A 20,409-nucleotide genomic window follows, 5' to 3' on the forward strand; every position below is an offset into this window, starting at 1 on the left:
GTCATGGGGGAAAGCGTTTGGTTTTTCACTATCAGGTGTAATGTCAGTTGTAGGATGTTTGTAGATGCTTAATAAAACTATCTGGGCCTAGAGATTTCTTTGGGAGGCTTTAAAAATTATGAATTCAGTGTCCTTTATAGTTACACAACTATTGAAATTATCTATTTCACAGTGAGATGTGGTAGTGTGTTTTCAGGGCAGTGCAGAGGGTTGTTATCTATTTCACAGTGAGATGTGGTAGTGTGTTTTCAGGTCAGTGTGGATGGTTGTTTTTTATTTCACAGTGAGCTGTAGTAGTGTGTTTTCAGGGCAGTGTGGAGGGTTGTCTATTTCACAGTGAGATGTGGTAGTGTGTTTTCAGGGATGTGTAGATGGTTGTTATCTATTTCACAGTGAGATATGGTAGTGTGTTTTCAGGGTAGTGTGGAGGGTTACCTATTTCACAGTGAGATGTAGTAGTGTTTTTTCAGGGCAGTGTGGAGGGTTGTTATCTATTTCACAGTGAGATGTGGTAGTGTGTTTTCAGGGCAGTGTGGAGGGTTACCTATTTCACAGTGAGATGTAGTAGTGTTTTTTCAGGTCAGTGTGGATGGTTGTTTTTTATTTCACAGTGAGATGTGGTAGTGTTTTCAGGGCAGTGTGGAGGGTTGTTATCTATTTCACAGTGAGATGTGGTAGTGTGTTTTCAGGGCAGTGTGGAGGGTTGTTATCTATTTCACAGTGAGATGTGGTAGTGTGTTTTCAGGGCAGTGTGGAGGGTTACCTATTTCACAGTGAGATGTAGTAGTGTTTTTTCAGGTCAGTGTGGATGGTTGTTTTTTATTTCACAGTGAGATGTGGTAGTGTTTTCAGGGCAGTGTGGAGGGTTGTTATCTATTTCACAGTGAGATGTGGTAGTGTGTTTTCAGGGCAGTGTGGAGGGTTGTTATCTATTTCACAGTGAGATGTGGTAGTGTGTTTTCAGGGCAGTGTGGAGGGTTACCTATTTCACAGTGAGATGTAGTAGTGTTTTTTCAGGTCAGTGTGGATGGTTGTTTTTTATTTCACAGTGAGATGTGGTAGTGTTTTCAGGGCAGTGTGGAGGGTTGTTATCTATTTCACAGTGAGATGTGGTAGTGTGTTTTCAGGGCAGTGTGGAGGGTTACCTATTTCACAGTGAGATGTAGTAGTGTTTTTTCAGGTCAGTGTGGATGGTTGTTTTTTATTTCACAGTGAGATGTGGTAGTGTTTTCAGGGCAGTGTGGAGGGTTGTTATCTATTTCACAGTGAGATGTGGTAGTGTGTTTTCAGGGCTGTGTGGATGGTTGTTTTTTATTTCACAGTGAGATGTGGTAGTGTTTTCAGGGCAGTGTGGAGGGTTGTTATCTATTTCACAGTGAGATGTGGTAGTGTGTTTTCAGGGCAGTGTGGATGGTTGTTTTCTATTTCACAGTGAGATGTGGTAGTGTGTTTTCAGGGCAGTGTGGAGGGTTGTTATCTATTTCACAGTGAGATGTGGTAGTGTGTTTTCAGGGCAGTGTGGAGGGTTACCTATTTCACAGTGAGATGTGGTAGTGTGTTTTCAGGGCTGTGTGGAGGGTTACCTATTTCACAGTGAGATGTGGTAGTGTGTTTTCAGGGCAGTGTGGATGGTTGTTATCTATTTCACAGTGAGATGTGGCAGTGTGTTTTCAGGGCTGTGTGGAGGGTTACCTGTTTCACAGTGAGATGTAGTAGTGTGTTTTCAGGTCAGTGTGGATGGTTGTTTTTTATTTCACAGTGAGCTGTGGTAGTGTGTTTTCAGGGCAGTGTGGAGGGTTATCTATGTCACAGTGAGATGTGGCAATATGTTTTCAGGGCAGTGTGGAGGATTACCTATGTCACAGTGAGATGTGGTAGTGGGTTTTCAGGTCAGTGTGGATGGTTGTTATCTATTTCACAGTGAGATGTGGTAGTGTGTTTTCAGGTCAGTGTGGATGGTTGTTTTTTATTTCACAGTGAGCTGTGGTAGTGTGTTTTTAGGGCAGTGTGGATGGTTATTATCTATTTCACAGTGAGATGTGGTAGTGTGTTTTCAGGGCAGTGTGGAGGGTTATCTATGTCACAGTGAGATGTGGTAGTGTGTTTTCAGGGCTGTGTGGAGGGTTGTTATCTATTTCACAGTGAGATGTGGTAGCGTGTTTTCAGGGCTGTGTGGAGGGTTGTTGTCTATTTCACAGTGAGATGTGGTAGTGTGTTTTCAGGGCAGTGTGGATGGTTGTTACGTATTTCACAGTGAGATGTGGTAGTGTGTTTTCAGGACAGTGTGGAGGGTTATCTATGTCACAGTGAGATGTGGCAGTATGTTTTCAGGGCTGTGTGGAGGGTTACCTATGTCACAGTGAGATGTGGTAGTGTGTTTTCAGGGCAGTGTGGAGGGTTGTTATCTATTTCATAGTGAGATGTGGTAGTGTGTTTTCAGGTCAGTGTGGATGGTTGTTGTCTATTTCACAGTGAGATGTGGTGGTGTGTTTTCAGGGCAGTGTGGAGGGTTGTTGTCTATTTCACAGTGAGATGTGGTAGTGTGTTTTCAGGGCAGTGTGGAGGGTTGTTGTCCATTTCACAGTGAGATGTGGTGGTGTGTTTTCAGGGCAGTGTGGATGGTTGTCTATTTCACAGTGAGAAGTGGTGGTGTGTTTTCAGGGCAGTGTGGAGGGTTGTTGTCTATTTCACAGTGAGATGTGGTAGTGTGTTCTCAGGGCAGTATGGAGGGTTGTTGTCTATTTCACAGTGAGATGTGGTGGTGTGTTTTCAGGGCAGTGTGGAGGGTTGTTGTCTATTTCACAGTGAGATGTGGTAGTGTGTTTTCAGGGCAGTGTGGAGGGTTGTTGTCCATTTCACAGTGAGATGTGGTGGTGTGTTTTCAGGGCAGTGTGGATGGTTGTCTATTTCACAGTGAGAAGTGGTGGTGTGTTTTCAGGGCAGTGTGGAGGGTTGTTGTCTATTTCACAGTGAGATGTGGTAGTGTGTTCTCAGGGCAGTGTGGAGGGTTGTTATCTATTTTACTGTGACATGTGGTAGTGGGTTTTCAGGGCCATGTGGACAGTTGTTGATTCTTTCTTATCTTTTTGATGTCTTCAGGGTCTGTAGTGATATTCTCTGTTGCTTTCTGATATTGGCAATTGCAGCTTCTTTCTCTTTGTCTTTGTCAGTCTAGTTTCAGATGTATCACTCCTCTTCTTTCCAAGGAACCAGTTTTTTGTTTCATTAGTTTTCTCTGTTGTTTTCTTTTCTCAATTTAATTGATTTCTTACCTTTATTATTTCTATGGATTGCTTTGGTGAGAGCTTACATTCTTTATTTGAGATGATTCTTTTTATCTAACATACATATTTAATGAGAACATTATAAATTTCCCTCTCATCACTGATTTAGCTGTGTTCCACAAATTTTGATGTACTGTATTTTCTTTTTCATCTAGTTCAATTGTTTTTCAGTTTCTCTGGGAGCTTCCTCTTTGATCCATGAATTGTTTAGACGTATGTTGTTGGCTTCCAGGTGTTCAGAGACGCTCCTGTTGTCTTTCCATTCTTGATTTCAAGTTTTATTCATTGTGATCAGAGAGTGTAGTTTATATGATTTCAGTTCTTATACATGTGTTGAGGTTTGTTTTATGGCCCAAGAAGATGGTCTTTCTTGGTGTATCTTCCTCATTGAAAATAATGCGTATTCTGCTATTATGAGGTAATGTTCTATCAATATCAGTTAGATCCTCTTGGCTGATGGCATTGAGTTCTTCTAGATCCTAACTGATTTCTGAGAGTGCTGCGTTAACCATACTCAGCAGCTATGGGTAACATGGAGGGAGGTCTCACACATCTGCTGTGCCAGATACAGGGGCCTCAAGGACGGACAAGAATCCTGCCTTCCTGGCCTTCAACCCCAGGCTATCTGAATGACAGCCCCCCTTGGCACTGGGACATCTGCATACACCCCCGGCTCTCAGGATCACTTCCTAACAAAAATTAAAAGCCTTTGTATTTAAAGGAATAAGTGGTTATGTGTCTTAAAAATCAGGCCAGGTGTGGTGGCTCACGCCTGTAATCCCAGTACTGTGGGAGGCTGAGGCAGGTCGATCACCTGAGGTCAGGCATTCAGTACTAACCTGGCCAACATGGCGAAATCCCATCTCTACTAAAAATGCAAATATTAGCTGGGGTGTGTTGGCAGGCACCTGTAATCCCAGCTGCTCAGGAGGTGGAAGTTGCCATGAGCTGAGATTGCGCCACTGCACTCCAGACTGGGTGACAAGCAAAACTCCACCTCAAAAAGAAAATTTAAGTATAAAAACAAAAATCACTTGTAGGACACCCATTATCTTTCTGCCAATACCAGAAATTGGAGATACTAGAGGTTAGTAGCAAGCTAGAAGGGACGGAGTTACGGAACTCTCCTGGCCCACGCCTGGGATCCTGCAGGAAGGCAACAATCTGGAGTCCTCACTGCTGTGACAGTCCAGCACCCATCCACACTGCTGTCTTTCAGCAACCAGGGCCTCATCCCTGTGCAGTCTCATCTTCTCCTCATGCTGTTTTCAGGTATCCCCATGTTGTGGTTGATAAACGGAGGCACACGCAGGCCACAGAGAAACAAGTGTCCTGGTGAGGTCACTGATGGGCAGCTCGTCCCAGAAGGCCCCATGTCCCCACTTGATTGGTGACCATGTGGCTTGACTTTGAGTTCCATCATCATTTTCCTGATCTGGAGCAGGTTCTCTCTGTTTGGGTGAGGGAGACGCTCCCCCTGAGATGGGCCCTCCTCTGTTCCAGGTCAAAGCCGTCTTGGACACGGTGTCCCAGAAGATAGCGACCTTCACAGACATTGGCAACAGCCTGGCACACGTGGAGCACCTGCTGAGGGACCTGGCCAGCTTTGAGGAGAGATCCAGCGTAAGGCGGAGTCCCCGCTGGGGTGGCAAGAGGGTGTGGCCAGCATTGTCAAGTGCTGCTCAGGAAGGTGCAGGAATGAGCCTCCCGCCCACGGAGGAGGGGCCCCCATAGCCCCCCCGGGGGATGGCCACAGGCATGGGGGCCGCTACCTGTGTACCTCCCCTCCCTCACCCCACCCATGGGCACAGGGCCCTGCCCAGCCTCCTCTGGGTCAGGTCCCTGCAGATGGGCAATGCCTTTGCTGGGACCGTCACAGCCCCCAGACGCACCTGCCACAGACTAGCTTCAGGGATTAGGCAGCGTCTCAGTCATCCGAAGCAGTTAACAAAGAAATCATGACCTACATGTGCCCCGGGACACATCCCATACAGCTAGGCACCGTCTGCCTCAAACAGAAAGAGGCCTGAGCTGGTCCTCTGGGTGACCGTCTGCAGGTGGCTGTGGAGAGGGCCCAGGCCCTGTCTCTGGACGGCGAGCAGCTCATTGAGAACAAGCACTACGCCGTGGACTCCATCCACCCCAAGTGCCAGGAGCTCCGGCACCTCTGTGACCAGTTCTCTGCAGAGATCGCAAGGAGGAGGGGCCTGCTCAGCAAGTCACTGGAACTGCACCACCGCCTGGAGACGGTAGGCCCAGCCAGACCCACCCCTCCCCTACTGCAAAACCAGCCTCCTCACCCCACATCCACCACCAGCTCACCCGTGTCATGGGAGGCAGCTCCCTGGCTGGAAAATATCCTTGTAGCCTTCCATTCTGTAGGCCTCGTTCTTCTTGGCCTAGCGGGTCTTTTTCTAGAATTCATTTGCCACAGTTTGATTTCTTTTTTTTTTTTTTTGGCTCCCTGCAACCTCTGCTTCCCCTCTCACTTCAGCCTCCTAAGTAACTGGGACCACAGGGGCAGCCACCACGTCCAGCTAATTCTCGTATTTTGTGTGTGTGATAGAGATGGAGTCTCACTACATTGCCCAGGCTGGTCTCGAACTCCTGGGCTCAGGTGATCCTCCCGCCTTCGCCTCCCAAAGTGCTGGGATTACAGGCGTGAGCCACCCTACCCAGCCAATAATGATTTCTTTAAAAAGGACCAGAAGCTTACGGCCTGGTTGATCCTGCCACGCATTCCCTGAGCCCCGCCCTGGGTAATTCACATGGCCTCGTCCAGCGCTGTGTCCCCTCGGAGTTCCTTACACAGGGCAGCGGGAGCATGAGTTGGTGGTCCGGGATCCATCAGTAGGGTGCCCCGGCAGCGCGGGCCTTGACAGGGCGCCGTGCCCACCCTCTCACGGAGTCCTGCCTTCGGCAATGCTCTGTTTCCAGTCCATGAAGTGGTGTGATGAAGGGATTTACCTGCTGGCCTCACAACCTGTGGACAAGTGCCAGTCCCAGGATGGTGCAGAGGCCGCCCTCCAGGAAATTGAGAAATTTTTGGAGACCGGCACGGAAAATAAGATCCAGGAGCTCAGCACGATTTACAAGGAATATGAATCCATCCTCAACCAAGACCTCATGGTAACACTGACTCAGGCTTTCCACTGCAGCTCGGCTGTCCTGAGCGGTGGGGCATTCCTCCCTGGGAAGTTTTAAATAATTATTTGATGAACTACTTGTATTTATTTATTTATTTTTGAGATGGAGTCTCACTTTGTTGCCCAGGCTGGAGAGCAGTGGCATGATCTCAGCTCAGCACAATATCCGCTTCCTGGGTTCAAGCGACTCTCCTGCCTCAGCCCCCCAGAGTAGCTGGAATTACAAGTGCCCACCACCAAGCCCGGCTAATTTTTGTATTTTTAGTAGAGATGGGGTTTTACCATGTTGGCCAGGCTGGTCTCAAACTCCTGACCTCAGGTGATCCGCCCACCTTGGCCTCACGAAGTGCTGGGATCACAGGCATGAGCCATAACACCCAGCCCATTTAATGAAATGCTAGCAGATAATGGGCACTTGAGAGAAACATACAGTTGGCAGGTTGGACTGAATTTTCCTTTCGACACAGAAATTATCCACGCCAACCTTGCGAGGTGGCCATCCGCCCCCTCTCCCCGCCCGGTGGACTTTACGGCGTCGGCATGCCTTCAGGAAGGGCCTGGCCCTGGGACCTGGGGATGCCCTCGAGACCAGGCTCCTCCTGACCCCTCCACATGCCTGGGGAAGGCCTGGCTCCCTCCCTGGCATGGGGCTGCCCTTTCCCGAGGCTGGGGCCCCATCCTGTGGGTGGGCCACCTCCCCGTCACCGTCCATAGTGGCCAGGACTCGACACAGCCGCGCGGCAGTGACAGACCCCACCTGGCAGACATTTAAGCGGGGGTCGGGCATGCCCCGGCACGTTCTGTGCATGACCATGTGTTTTCAATGATGACGCCAGCGTGTGCGGGGTGCCTCACTGCACGTGTGGTTTCAGGAGCATGTGCGGAAGGTCTTCCAGAAGCAGGCGAGCATGGAGGAGGTGTTCCACCGCAGGCAGGCCAGCCTGAAGAAGCTGGCAGCCAGGCAGACGCGGCCCGTGCAGCCGGTGGCCCCAAGGCCCGAGGCGCTGGCAAAGTCGCCCTGCCCCTCCCCAGGTCTGTGCAGCCACCCCCTGCCCTGAGTGCTGTGGGACCCTCGGGGGAGCCCCAGGCATTGGGGGCTTGGTGCGTCTGAGGCAGCCCCCATGAAAACGGTGTCCCCACACGTCCTCCCCTCCCACGTCCGGCCAGGTTCGGGCCCTGAGGCCGATTCCAGCTGCCCCTCGCCCACGTTTGTCACTGGAGTTTTGTTAGGACCTGGCCACATGCCTCCTATAGGCATTGGTGGTGGCTGTTTGTTCCTGAGGCTGGCAGGGTTTCCTGGTGTCAGTGCAGCCCGACTGGCCCAAAACTGAAAACGCGGAGCACCCACGGAGAATCCACCTCCGACTTTCCCACCTGCAGCCTCCCCGTGGTCTGTCCTTTCCCAGTGCCATTGCCAACCACCTTCCTCACACACGGCTCAGACCCTGGGCTCCCAGGGCCCTAAAGAGCCACGTCCACACACCTCAGACCACCTGGAGTTCCTGGTCCCGACCCCACCGTCTACACCAAGCCGGGCACTGCGCCATTGCCGGAGACTTTACTGTCACCTCTGTGTCTCAGAACAGACCCTCTTCCCATCCTTGCTGGTTTCTCACACGAGAACCCACGAGGCACGCGGCTGGGCACTGCTGCCGCCCCAGCTGTGGGAAAGTCAGCTGTGAATCCTAGAAGCCCAGGGCCAGGCTCCTGCCTTCCCCAGCGGGGACCCAGGCAACGTTCTTTTCTCTGCCTGTTGGGAGGTCTCCCAGGCTTGTGTCCCTGTGGGCTGTGGGAACATGGGATGACTTGGGGAGCAGTGAGACCGCATGGTCCTCCCCCTTCCCGAGCCACCACCCGGGGCCTCAGAGGCTGAGTTCTGCCCTCTCTCAGGGCCTTTTCCCACTGGGCACACGTCCCTCTCCAGAGGGTCGGAGGGGTCTTCATGCCCCGCTCCCCTTCTTCCCTGCAGGCATCCGGCGAGGCTCCGAGAACTGCAGCTCCGAGGGCGTGCTCCGGAGAGGGCCCTACCGGAGAGCCAAGGTGAGGCTAGGCGGCCACAGCCCCGCCATCCATGCCCTCCTTCTCCCCGGTTCACACCGTGCCTGGTTCTCCAAGTGGCCTGCCCTCCAGGCACTGCCAGCCCTCCTGTCGTGGAAACAGCCCTGTCCCCAGATGGGAACCGGGTGGGCTCCGGCCTCGAGTTGGCCCTTGAGGCTCCATCCCGCCCTTCAGACCTGATGCTGTTCTTCTCCCCAGAGTGAGATGAGTGAGAGCCGGCAGAGCCGCGGCTCGGCAGGGGAGGAGGAGGAGAGCCTGGCCATCCTGCGCAGGTGGGTGTGCTGCCCTTCTGGCCTCCCAGGGACCTCCGACCACAGTCCAAACCAGCAGGTGCCATTGGGCACTCGAGTGGATGCCTCACAGATAGAAGGCTGGTGCACAAGTCACTGTGGTTTTTACTTTTAAGGCCCTGCTGTGGCTCGGGCGTGTGTCTGGTCCCCACCACATGAAGCACACACATGCCACACACACGCCACTGGGGGCATTCGGGAGGGAAGAAAGGGTGATGTTTGAACGCAGCAGTGATGGGGCGTCTCCACCCCAGTGAGAGCCTCCACCCACCACTGCCATTCACAGGAGGTACCGCTCAAAGCCCCCAGCGAGCGCCAGCCACCGGCTGCTCAGGGCTGCATGCAGGAGGTGGTGGTGCCAGTCGCTGATGTGGGTGTGGCACCGTCTCCATCCTGCCTCTTCCCCTGGGATGCCCGGTCCTCAAATTCAGGGAGCATTGTGTGAACAAAAGCAGTTCCCTATCTTGGCCTCCTTCACCTTTAAGAAAGAAAGACCTCACTAGGGCAGGGCCAGGAATGCAGGCCCAGAGCAAAACTGCGAAAGAGCCAAAGCCCGTGTCCCTCCCAGCAGCCCTTGAGGAGCAGGAGGAGGCCACACAGTGACCAGGCGCCGCCACCAGCCCTCCTCACACTTTACACTGCCTCCCTTTTTAATGTTTGCACTGAACACGTTTGCAAGAGATGCTTGGAACCAAGTCCCCTTTTTCAATCATCAACACTCCAAAATTAGGAAGGGGAAAGGCTCTTCGTGACGCGCTAACAAGCGGTGTTTGCAGCAGTGCCAGTGTGATGGCGTCTCTCTGCAGGGTTGGGAGATGGAGCAAAATTGGGGACTACAGTAAACCGAGCTTGGTGTGAAAGCTGAGTCCGTAACTTACAGCTTCCGACTGAAGCGGTGGAACAGGATGGGGAGGAAGAGGGGGTTGCCAAGAAGCATCCAGGCAGAGGAGCGTCCACACGGAGGAGGGTCCAGGCAGAGGAGCGTCCACAGGGAGGAGAGTCCAGGCAGAGGAGCGTCCACAGGGAGGAGGGTCCAGGCAGTGGAGCGTCCACAGGGAGGAGGGTCCAGGCAGAGGAGCGTCCACAGGGAGGAGGGTCCAGGCAGAGGAGCGTCCACAGGGAGGAGGGTCCAGGCAGAGGAGCGTCCACAGGGAGGAGGGTCCAGGCAGAGGAGCGTCCACAGGGAGGAGGGTCCAGGCAGAGGAGCGTCCACAGGGAGGAGGGTCCAGGCAGAGGAGCGTCCACAGGGAGGAGGGTCCAGGCAGAGGAGCGTCCACAGGGAGGAGGGTCCAGGCAGAGGAGCGTCCACAGGGAGGAGGGTCCAGGCAGAGGAGCGTCCACAGGGAGGAGGGTCCAGGCAGAGGAGCGTCCACAGGGAGGAGGGTCCAGGCAGAGGAGCGTCCACAGGGAGGAGGGTCCAGGCAGAGGAGCGTCCACAGGGAGGAGGGTCCAGGCAGAGGAGCGTCCACAGGGAGGAGGGTCCAGGCAGAGGAGCGTCCACACGGAGAGGCAGAAAGAGCTTGGCCCTGAGATACAGAAGGAGTGGCTTTCAGCCAGCAGTTCCAGGGTTGTGAAAGGGACCCCCGAGCCCTTTCAGTCCCCACCCTGTGCCAAGGCAGGGGCCTCTTTGTGCCGACAGCTGTTTTAGAATGAACCTTGCTGAATAGCCTGGACCCAGGACCAGCCCACTGGCTCATTTCTGTGCATCACATAAGGAGATGGGGCCTTGGCTGCTGAAAGGCGCTCACACCGTAACAAACCTGCACAGCTTGTGTCCCTTCCCCTTCCAGATCCCGTGTGCCAGGTGCAGGGACACCACAGACCACCCCTGCCCACCTGCTGTGTGTGAGAGGGCGTGGGCAAGGGCTGTTCCCTCAATGCCAGAGTCCTGCCCTAGCCACCAGTGCCCACACAGATACACACCACGAGGAAGGCTCAGGGAGGCTGGGCAGGGGCAGGGTCTTCTTGGCAGAGGAGACGGGTGGATCTGATGAGTAGGATGACTTGCCCGTGAGCATGAGGAACTGAGCTCATTTTGCACAGGTGGGACCCAAAAGCCCAGGAGGCAGGTCAGGGAATCCCTCCTCCCAAGTGGTGTATGCCAGGCCAGGGGTAGGACAGTGCTGGCCGGTCTGGGAACTGGGGAGGGGTCCAGCTGCCATCTGCGGGGTCTGAGGCCACAAGCTAGGAGGGGAGCCCCCAGGAGTGTCCAGCCCGTGGGCTTAGTGTCTCCACCAGTGCCCTCTCACTGGGCAGTCTGCCATTCTAGGTGTGCATGTGAGACTGTGGTGGGGCCATTCCTGCCCTCCCAGTGCTAACCTTTCTTTCTCTCCACACGACCTGTGATCAGGCACGTGATGAGTGAGCTCCTGGACACAGAACGGGCCTACGTGGAGGAGCTGCTGTGCGTCCTGGAGGTGAGGCTGGACTCGGGGAGGGCTGACCACCATGCAGACTCACCTGCACCAGCATAGGAGCTGCTGTGCATCCTGGGGGTGAGGCTGGACTCGGGGAGGGCTGACCGCCATGCAGACTCACCTGCACCAGCATAGGAGCTGCTGTGCGTCCTGGGGGTGAGGCTGGACTCGGGGAGGGCTGACCGCCATGCAGACTCACCTGCACCAGCGTAGGAGCTGCTGTGCGTCCTGGGGGTGAGGCTGGACTCGGGGAGGGCTGACCGCCATGCAGACTCACCTGCACCAGCGTAGGAGCTGCTGTGCGTCCTGGGGGTGAGGCTGGACTCGGGGAGGGCTGACCGCCATGCAGACTCACCTGCACCAGCGTAGGAGCTGCTGTGTGTCCTGGGGGTGAGGCTGGACTCGGGGAGGGCTGACTGCCATGCAGACTCACCTGCACCAGCTTCTGGGGCTTCCTCTGACAACTGCTGCTCGGAGCATGCTGCTGTCCACCAAATGCATGTGAAAGAGCACCCACAGCAGCCTGGTCACAGCTGCCCCAGGAGGGGGACCCCATCGGGGGCCCACAGCAGCCTGGTCACAGCTGCCCCAAGACAGGGACCCCATCGGGGGCCCACAGCAGCCTGGTCACAGCTGCCCCAGGACGGGGACCCCATCGGGGGCCCACAGCAGCCTGGTCACAGCTGCCCCAGGATGGGGACCCCATCGGGGGCCCACAGCAGCCTGGTCACAGATGCCCCAAGACGGGGACCCCCTGGGGGCCCACAGCAGCCTGGTCACAGATGCCCCAAGACAGGGACCCCCTGGGGGCCCACAGCTGCCCAAGACAGGGACCTCCTTCAGGGCCCAGAGCAGCCCAAGACAGGGAGCCCCTCAGGGCCCATTAGCAGGATAGGGACCAGGCAGCTCAGAGGAATCTGCACAGGGGACCCATGTAGTAACAAGAAAGAGGAGCTGACACAGCAGACACAGGAAACGCACACCCATCCTCATGAACACAGGCCACAGAGTATGTGCAGTTCCTGGCACACAGCACTCCAGGGCAAGCAAAAGTGGTCTGGGGTGGGAGGCAGGATGGGGGTGACCTTGCCAGTGTGCTGTTGCCTGGCTGAGCTTGATGTGAGTGGTGGTTACCTGAGTGTAGACAGGTGTCTCATTCGCCGAGTGTGCACAGGTGGTAGTCACTTGAGTGTAGACGAGTATATGATTCTCCGAGGGTGCACAGGTGGTGGTCGCCTGTGTAGATGAGTGTCTGAGTCATTGAATGTGTGCAGGTGGTGGCCACCCAAGTGTAGACAGATGTCGGATTCACCAGGTGTGTACAGGTGGTCACCCAAGTGTAGACAGGTGTGCGGAGATAGTAATGACCTGAGTATAGATGGGTGTCTAATTCACCAGGTGTGCACAGGTGGTGGTCACCCACGTGTAGATGGGTGTCTGAGTTGCCAAGCATGTACAGATGGTGGTCCCCTGAGTGTAGACGGGTGTCTTAGTTACAGAGCATGCACAGGTGGTGGTCACCTGAGTGTAGACAGGAGTCTGAGTCACTGAGTGTGTGCAGGTGGTAGTCACCCAAGTGTAGATGCGTGTCTGATTTACCAGGTGTGCACAGGTGGTGATCACCTGAGTGTAGATGGGTGTCTGAGTTACCGAGTGTGCAGGTGGTTGTCACCCAAGGGTAGACAGGTGTCTTATTCACTGAGCATGCACAGGTGGTGGTCACTTGACTGTAGACAGGTGTCTGAGTTACCATGATTTACCAGGTGTGCACAGGTGGTGGTCACCTGAGTGTAGTCAGGTTCTGATTTACTGAATGTGAGCAGGTGGTGGTCACCCGAGTGTAAACATAAGATTTGTGCCTCTGTTTCAGTTACACCTGCATAATAAAAGGTTAAAAGTGAGAAGGGTAGAACCTCCATGCCATCCCCCCAGGTCAGTGCTGTTCACAATACTTTGGCTTTGGTGGATGCCTGTCCAGATGACTGTCCTAGAAATCACCGAGAAGAAAGATGAAGGGACTGCCTGCCCACAGAAGAGCAGCATCCCTGGCCCACCTGCCCCACCACAGCCCGATGCCATGGGTGGGCTGCAGCCAGGATCCCTGCCGACCTCCGCGCTCTCCCTGCAGGGCTACGCCGCTGAGATGGACAACCCGCTGATGGCTCATCTCCTTTCAACAGGCCTGCACAGCAAGAAGGACGTTCTATTTGGGAACATGGAGGAAATCTATCACTTCCACAACAGGTGGGTCCTCCCGACTCAGACTCAGGCATGCACCTGTGATCTCCTGTGGCTAATGATGCTGGCTTGCGGGGTGCAACAGGAGGGATCTGGCCACACCTGGCTGGGGAGGAGCGCCCAAGGAGTGGGATCACAGAGGCTCAGGCATGAGTGTGAGTACGTGGAGCCATCTTGGAGTGCTCATGTGGCACCATGCCTGGTGGCTTGTGCCCAGGCAGCTGAGTTTTAAGTGAGCCACCAGCCCTGAGGAGAGGGCTCTGAGCCCTCTGAGTGCACCCTATTTTGTGGTACAGGAGATAGGACCCGCCTTTCCCTCATCCCTTCCTCGTCCTGTTGCGCAGGTGGAAGCCGGAAGCCCCTCCCACTTGTATGTTCGGCCCTTTGGAGGTCACCGACGGCCACAACACATAGCAAGGCCTATTTTGTTCCCAAGCTCTTGAAAAGGATGGCAAACCAGGCGTTCCCTAGTTGTCATGGGGGTTGCTTGTCCTCTGAGCGACCTGTGGCCTCTCCGGTGCTACTGCTATGTCTGTGTCTGGCTGCTTGTCCTCTGAGCGACCCGTGGCCTCTCCGGTGCTACTGCTGTGTCTGTGTCTGGCTGCTTGTCCTCCGAGTGACCCGTGGCCTCTCCAGTGCGACTGCTGTGTCTGTGTCTGGCTGCTTGTCCTCTGAGCAACCCGTGGCCTCTCCAGTGTGACTGCTCTGTCTGGCTGCTTGTCCTGAGCGACCCGTGGCCTCTCTAGTGCAACTGCTCTGTCTGACTGCTTGTCCTTTGAGCGACCCGTGGCCTCTCCAGTACGATTGCTCTGTCTGGCTGCTTGTCCTCTGAGTGACCCGTGGCCTCTCCAGTGCAACTGCTCTGTCTGGCTGCTTGTCCTGAGCGACCCGTGGCCTCTCCAGTGCGACTGCTCTGTCTGGCTGCTTGTCCTCTGCTCCTCTGAGCTGTTTGGCTACTTTAATGCAGTTGGGGGAGCTCATGGGAAGGTGTAGGGTGGGTGTGCAGTGCAGAAGGCTGGGGAGGCCGGCAGTAGATGGCCCCTGCTGCATATCCTGGAAGGAGCCTGGGTGGGTGGCTCCCGCGGTCACGTGCTTGGGGACCAGCATGCCCCATCAGCCGTGGGAATCACAGTGCTTGGGATGTCATTCTCACACCTGCTTCTTGTCTCCTGCCGTGATCATCGCCTCACCTGCTACTTACAGGGAGGCAGCACATCTGCAGTTGACCACCCAGGAGACTTCCATGTCCACAGAGCTTGGGCAGAACCTTCATGTCCCTTATCATCCCTGGGCATCTGTACCCACAGCCCCCAGGCTCTCAGCCAGTGCTGCACGCCGGGGTCCCCACAGCTTTAAGCTGTAGTGTTCATGCCCCGAATCCACCCCCAGGTGGTTCTCCCTACCCCAGCCAGACTTCCTCCAGCAGACAGATGCAAGTCAGAAACTAAAGGGCAAACAGCCCAGGAGCTGGGGTTTGGCACTGCCTAGGGCCAGGGCTTGGGGTGTCTGCAGAGAACCCACATACCCCCGGCCATTTATGGGGATGGTGCCTCCAGGGCCCTGAAAGGTCCCATCTCTGTCTTTGCCTGTGGCCCTGCAAGCCCGTTTGTGCTGAGGGAAAAGCAGCTCTCCAGCTTCTGTGTGCAGCCAAGGTCAGAAACATGAAGTAACACAGCCCTGGGCTATACCTGCTGGCGCCTGGGGAACATCCTGTACCCCAGAACCTCCTATAACCCCAGAACCTCCTGTACCCCAGGACCTCCTGTATCCCCAGAACTTCCTATATCCCCAGAACCTCCCCAACCACCCCAGGGCAGGCGTGGGCTGCAGCCTCCCCAAGTCAGGCAGGGCACTGTTGCCACATAGTGGCTTACGTTGTCCAGAGCAAGGCAGAAAAGACTTCTGGAAACTCATATCAGTTTGTCACCAAAGCTGTGTGACCACGGCTCTTTCATACTGCTGTCTAGGATATTCCTGAGGGAGCTGGAAAACTACACTGCCTGCCCAGAGCTGGTTGGAAGATGCTTTCTGGAGAGGGTATGTGGTTTTTTTATGTATATTTTGTCACAACTTCTTAAAATTACTGAATAATGAATTCAAATTCTACTGTAAGTTCCTATTCTAACCAACTGAAGTCACAAAATACAAATGTTTTCAATTTGGCTGAGATAACTTGACACTCCTGTATCCCCAGAACCTCCTGTACCCCAGAATCTCCTGTGCCTCCAGAGACTCCTGTACCCCAGAATCTCCTGTACCCCTGAACCTCCTGTGCCCCCAGAACCTTCTATGCCTTAGATCCTCCTGTATCCCTGGAACTTCCTGTGCCCTAGAACCTTCTTACCCCAGAACCTCGTGTGCCTTAGATCTTCCTGTACCCCAGGAACCTCCTGTGCCCCCAGAACCTCCTGTATTCCCAGAACCTCCTGTACCCCGGAACCTCCTATACCCCAGAACCTCCTATAACCCCAGAACCTCCTGTACCCCAGAACCTCCTGTATCCCCAGAACATCCTGTACCCCAGAACCTCCTATAACCCCAGAACCTCCTGTACCCCAGAACCTCCTGTATCCCCAGAACTTCCTATATCCCCAGAACCTCCTGTACCCCAGAACCTCCTTTAACCCCAGAACCTCTGGTACCCTGGAACCTCCTATGTCTCCAGAACCTCCTATGTCCCCAGAACCTCCTATACCCCAGAATCTCCCATTCCTCAGAATCTCCTGTGCCCCCAGAAACTCCTGTGGCCCCAGAACCTCCTATACCCCAGAACCTCCTATAACCCCAGAACCTCCTATTCCCCAGAACCTTCTATACCCCCAGAATCTCCTGTTCCCCAGAACCTCCTATATCCCAGAAACTCCTATACCTCAGAACCTCCTGTGCCCCCACAACCTCCTGTGTCTTTAGAAACTTCTATGCCCTGTGCGCTAAAACCTTCTATGCCCCTAGAACCTTCTGTGCCCCTAGAGGCACCCAGGGGCAGTTGCACCTTACAATAGGGTTAGGGTCTGTTTTTCACTAAATAACTTAGGTAGTTTGTAAAACTGCCAGAGAAAATGCTAGAAGTTCTCTTATAAACAAATCAACAAATGACACCATAAATGGCCTTTTAAGAATGACTGGGGCTGGGCATGTTGGCTCACGCCTATAATCCCAGCACTTGGGGAGGCCAATGTGGGCAGATCATGAGGTCAGGAGATCAAGACTATCCTGGCTAACACATTGAAACCCCATCTCTACTAAAAATACAAAAAATTGGCCGGGCGCAGTGGCTCAAGCCTGTAATCCCAGCACTTTGGGAGGCCAAGTTGGGTGGATCACGAGGTCAAGAGATCGAGACCATCCTGGTCAACATGGTGAAACCCGTCTCTACTAAAAATACAAAAAATTAGCTGGGCATGGTGGCGCGTGCCTGTAATCCCGGCTACTCGGGAGGCTGAGGCAGGAGAATTGCCTGAACCCAGGAGGTGGGGGTTGCAGTGAGCGAGATCGCGCCATTGCACTCCAGCCTGGGTAACAAGAGCGAAACTCCGTCTCAAAAAAAAAAAAATTCCCAAAAAATTAGGCAGGCATGGTGGCACGCGCCTGTGGTCCCAGTTACTCAGAAGACTGAGGCAGGAAAATCGCTTGAACCCGGGAGGCAAAGGTTGCATGAGCAGATTGCTCCCCTGCACTCCAGCCTGGGTGACAGAGCGAGACTCAAAAAAAAGAAAAGAAAAAAAAAGAACAACGGGGTAGACCCATCTCCAGTCCACTCCACACCTGTGCTCTGGGAAGTCAGTGGGGGACAGGGAGCCCCACTAATGGAGGCAGGCCCCCCAGCGGGGCCTGGGAAGCTGTGGGGCGAGCAGCAGTGCGTCGCTGGGCCGGGGAGACACTCGGTGATGTGGTGCCTGTCCCTCGCTGCAGATGGAGGACTTCCAGATCTACGAGAAGTACTGTCAGAACAAGCCCCGCTCCGAGAGCCTGTGGAGGCAGTGCTCGGACTGCCCGTTCTTCCAGGTGTGCCCCAGACCTTCCTTCAGAGCGTAGCTCCCTTTCCCAGCCGACTCCTGAGGAATGATGAAAATAGTGCAAACCAAAGCTCTGGGTTGGTTCCAGGAATGCCAGAGGAAGCTGGACCACAAGCTGAGCCTGGACTCGTACCTGCTGAAGCCGGTGCAGAGGATCACCAAGTACCAGCTGCTGCTCAAGGTGGGCTCTGCGGTGACTGTGGCCCAGCCTCCCAAGGCACCTGCTGGCCAAGTGCCTGTGCCCCCTGGGGCCCCGTCCCCATTGTGCCCTGCCCCTCCCATGCCCAGGACACCTCCTCCGAGCCTGTGCTGTGGCCTGGCTCATTTGGACACCTTTGGAGGTCCTACTGTGCGCCACTGTCGGGGGGCTGGGGACGGAGGTTAGCAGACAAGTCCCTGTCCCCACGGGTTTCTGCACAGCCCAGCCCACATGGGATTCTGTGTGATGTGCTGACCTGTCCCTCCACGGGGGAGCCGTGCCCGGATTATCTGGTACACAGCAGAGATGTGGGAGGCGTAGATGGTAGATTCCAGCTATGAGTTTGCCATGTGGGCCCCTCTAACCTTCAGGCAGGAAACTGCAGCTCCATGCCTTTGGCCAGGGTCAGGGTGGTGAGAAGAAGCTCCCTGGGAAGTGGGTGTGAGGGGTCTGCACCTGGGCATCAGGATGGTAGGAAGGAGCTCCCCAGGGAGGAGGTGCTGGGGTCTGCACCTGGGCATCAGAGTGGTGGCAGGAAGCTCCCCAGGGAGCAGGTGCCAGAGGTCTGCACCTGGCAGGGGTGCCACCCCATCTGCAGCACAGCTCAGTTCGTCCCAGCTGCAGGAGGGTGGGCAGGACAGCTCCCCACAGACCAGGGGAGGGTGGGCAGCATCCCTACCTCATGCCAAGGTCCCGAGGGGCTTCTGCGTGTCCTGATGGTTGCCCCACCCTGCACCCCTCAGGAAATGCTGAAATACAGCAAGAACTGCGAGGGGGCTGAGGATCTGCAGGAGGCACTGAGCTCCATCCTGGGCATCCTGAAGGCCGTGAACGACTCAATGCACCTAATCGCCATCACCGGCTATGACGTAAGGCGCCCAGACTCCCAGCCTTCCCTGGTGCCTCTGTGGGATACGCCAGGCCTGCAGCTCAGCAGTTCCCCTGCACACCCCCTAGCTTTGGTGTGAATGTGCAGGTTCTGAGCAGGAGGTCTGGGTGGTCCCCAGAGGAGCCCTCTCCCAGGCTCCACAGCCAGGTCCAGACCCCACTGGGCTCTCTGGGACATGGAGAAAGTCAGGAAGCGTTCCCTACTTGGAGGGCACACATCTCCAGCAGGAATGCAGCTCAGACCTCCTCAGCTCCTTGTCTTCTCCTGGGGAGGAGGCATGGCTTGGAGCAGATGTCTGTGTCCTGGGCTGGTGACTTAGAGCAAGTGGCCGCAGAAGCCAGATGTTCACTTTCCCCTTAGAGCTCCATGTCAGCTTATTCCGTTTTTGCCCTTCTCTGTGTCCGTGCAGCACTCATTCTCAAGGTTTTTTAAACTAGTAGAGTTGACTTATTACAGCAATTTTTGGTTTGTGAGATAATTGAGTGTCAGTCCGAGTCCCCGAGGCTTCTGCTAGTGCTGACATTCAACATGTCACATGTGGAGAACCGGCCCCAATGCTGATCAGTGACTGAGGGCTGTTCCCCTTGGAGCTCACTGTGGGTGCCGTATGTTCTGCGGTTTGGACAGGCATGTAACATCCTGCACCCACCACGACAGCATCACACGGAGCAGCGTCACCGCCCTAGAAGCCCACGTGCCCCCCGGTCTGTCCCTCCCTCCCCCAGCCCCTGGCACCCCCAACCCGTCACGGTCTCGACAAGCTCGCCTCTCCCAGGGCACCTGCAGCTGGAACTGCACCAGGGGTGGGCTTTGTGGAGCGGCTGCTTTGGCTTAGCGACCTGCTCCCTCAGCCCCATGCCTACCCCGTTTTGAGCACACCCCGCGGTCCCTCCTTTAGGGGAACCTTGGCGACCTGGGCAAGCTGCTGATGCAGGGCTCCTTCAGCGTCTGGACCGACCACAAGAGGGGCCACACCAAGGTGAAGGAGCTGGCCAGGTTCAAGCCCATGCAGCGGCACCTGTTTCTGCATGAGAAGGCCGTGCTCTTCTGCAAGAAGCGGGAGGAGAACGGGGAGGGGTATGAGAAAGCCCCCTCCTACAGCTACAAGCAGTCCCTAAATGTAAGTGAGGCTGGTCCTCAGGAGGAGGCTCCTGGCCGCACACCCTGAGGGAGGAGGGAGACCTCTGACTGGGTCGCTGTTACCACAAACCTTGGTCTGGGGTGGCTGCATGGAGACTCAGCTCTCACCGTCTCTGTGGGGGTGGGGGATTCTGCACCAACACCTTTTAAAAATGAGGCGGCAGGCTCACGGCACTCGTGAACCCGTCTTCGCTCTCTCCTCCCAGATGGCTGCCGTCGGCATCACAGAGAACGTGAAGGGGGACGCCAAGAAGTTCGAGATCTGGTACAACGCGCGCGAGGAAGTCTACATCGTCCAGGTGGGCTGCCCACCCCATCCCGGCCTCTTATCCGTCGCCCTGAAAGGTTCCTCATGGGAACCAGTGCTAGAATCTGCCAAACTCGTATCAAGGCCAGGAGCAGCCGCCGTGCACTGAGGGTGCTGCCCTGGGCTGTCTCCACCCTAAGCTGGACCCAAACACAATGTGGGGAAAGGACACATCAGAGGGGCTCTGTGAGGACAGCAGTCGCCGTCCCCGCAGGAGCTCGTGCCGCCCTGGAGAGTGAGCCTGCGGCCGCAGGCACCATCCATTCTCATGGTGGGGAGGGTGCTGGGCCCAGGGCACCAGGCACGGCTCTTCTGGTCAGTCCTGTGCGGTGCATGGGGAGCCGGGAGCCAGTCCACAGCGCTTCCTCCTCTCCCCTCACACGTCTGACCCTTGACTTCGAAGACTCTCCTTGGAGGTTCCGAGA

At 55.4% G+C, this 20,409-nt stretch overlaps 1 protein-coding gene across 40 annotated transcripts in view; it reads left to right on the forward strand.

Annotated features, from left to right (window-relative positions):
* Positions 1 to 20,409, forward strand: part of MCF2L (MCF.2 cell line derived transforming sequence like) — a 219,336-nt gene that overhangs the window by 189,416 nt on the left and 9,511 nt on the right. For all 40 annotated transcript variants that reach the window (XM_078333543.1, XM_078333672.1, XM_078333836.1 and 37 more), the window contains 14 exons: positions 4,788 to 4,907; positions 5,342 to 5,533; positions 6,222 to 6,413; positions 7,303 to 7,462; positions 8,400 to 8,470; positions 8,687 to 8,760; positions 11,129 to 11,195; positions 13,324 to 13,439; positions 15,401 to 15,470; positions 17,346 to 17,438; positions 17,538 to 17,630; positions 18,392 to 18,517; positions 19,436 to 19,657; positions 19,884 to 19,976. In XM_078333543.1, the coding sequence (XP_078189669.1) occupies positions 4,788 to 4,907; positions 5,342 to 5,533; positions 6,222 to 6,413; positions 7,303 to 7,462; positions 8,400 to 8,470; positions 8,687 to 8,760; positions 11,129 to 11,195; positions 13,324 to 13,439; positions 15,401 to 15,470; positions 17,346 to 17,438; positions 17,538 to 17,630; positions 18,392 to 18,517; positions 19,436 to 19,657; positions 19,884 to 19,976 (1,689 nt within the window). The remainder of the gene's footprint in view (positions 1 to 4,787; positions 4,908 to 5,341; positions 5,534 to 6,221; positions 6,414 to 7,302; positions 7,463 to 8,399; positions 8,471 to 8,686; positions 8,761 to 11,128; positions 11,196 to 13,323; positions 13,440 to 15,400; positions 15,471 to 17,345; positions 17,439 to 17,537; positions 17,631 to 18,391; positions 18,518 to 19,435; positions 19,658 to 19,883; positions 19,977 to 20,409) is intronic.

This window comes from Callithrix jacchus, chromosome 1 (assembly GCF_049354715.1).
Source record: "Callithrix jacchus isolate 240 chromosome 1, calJac240_pri, whole genome shotgun sequence".
NCBI lineage: Eukaryota > Metazoa > Chordata > Mammalia > Primates > Cebidae > Callithrix > Callithrix jacchus.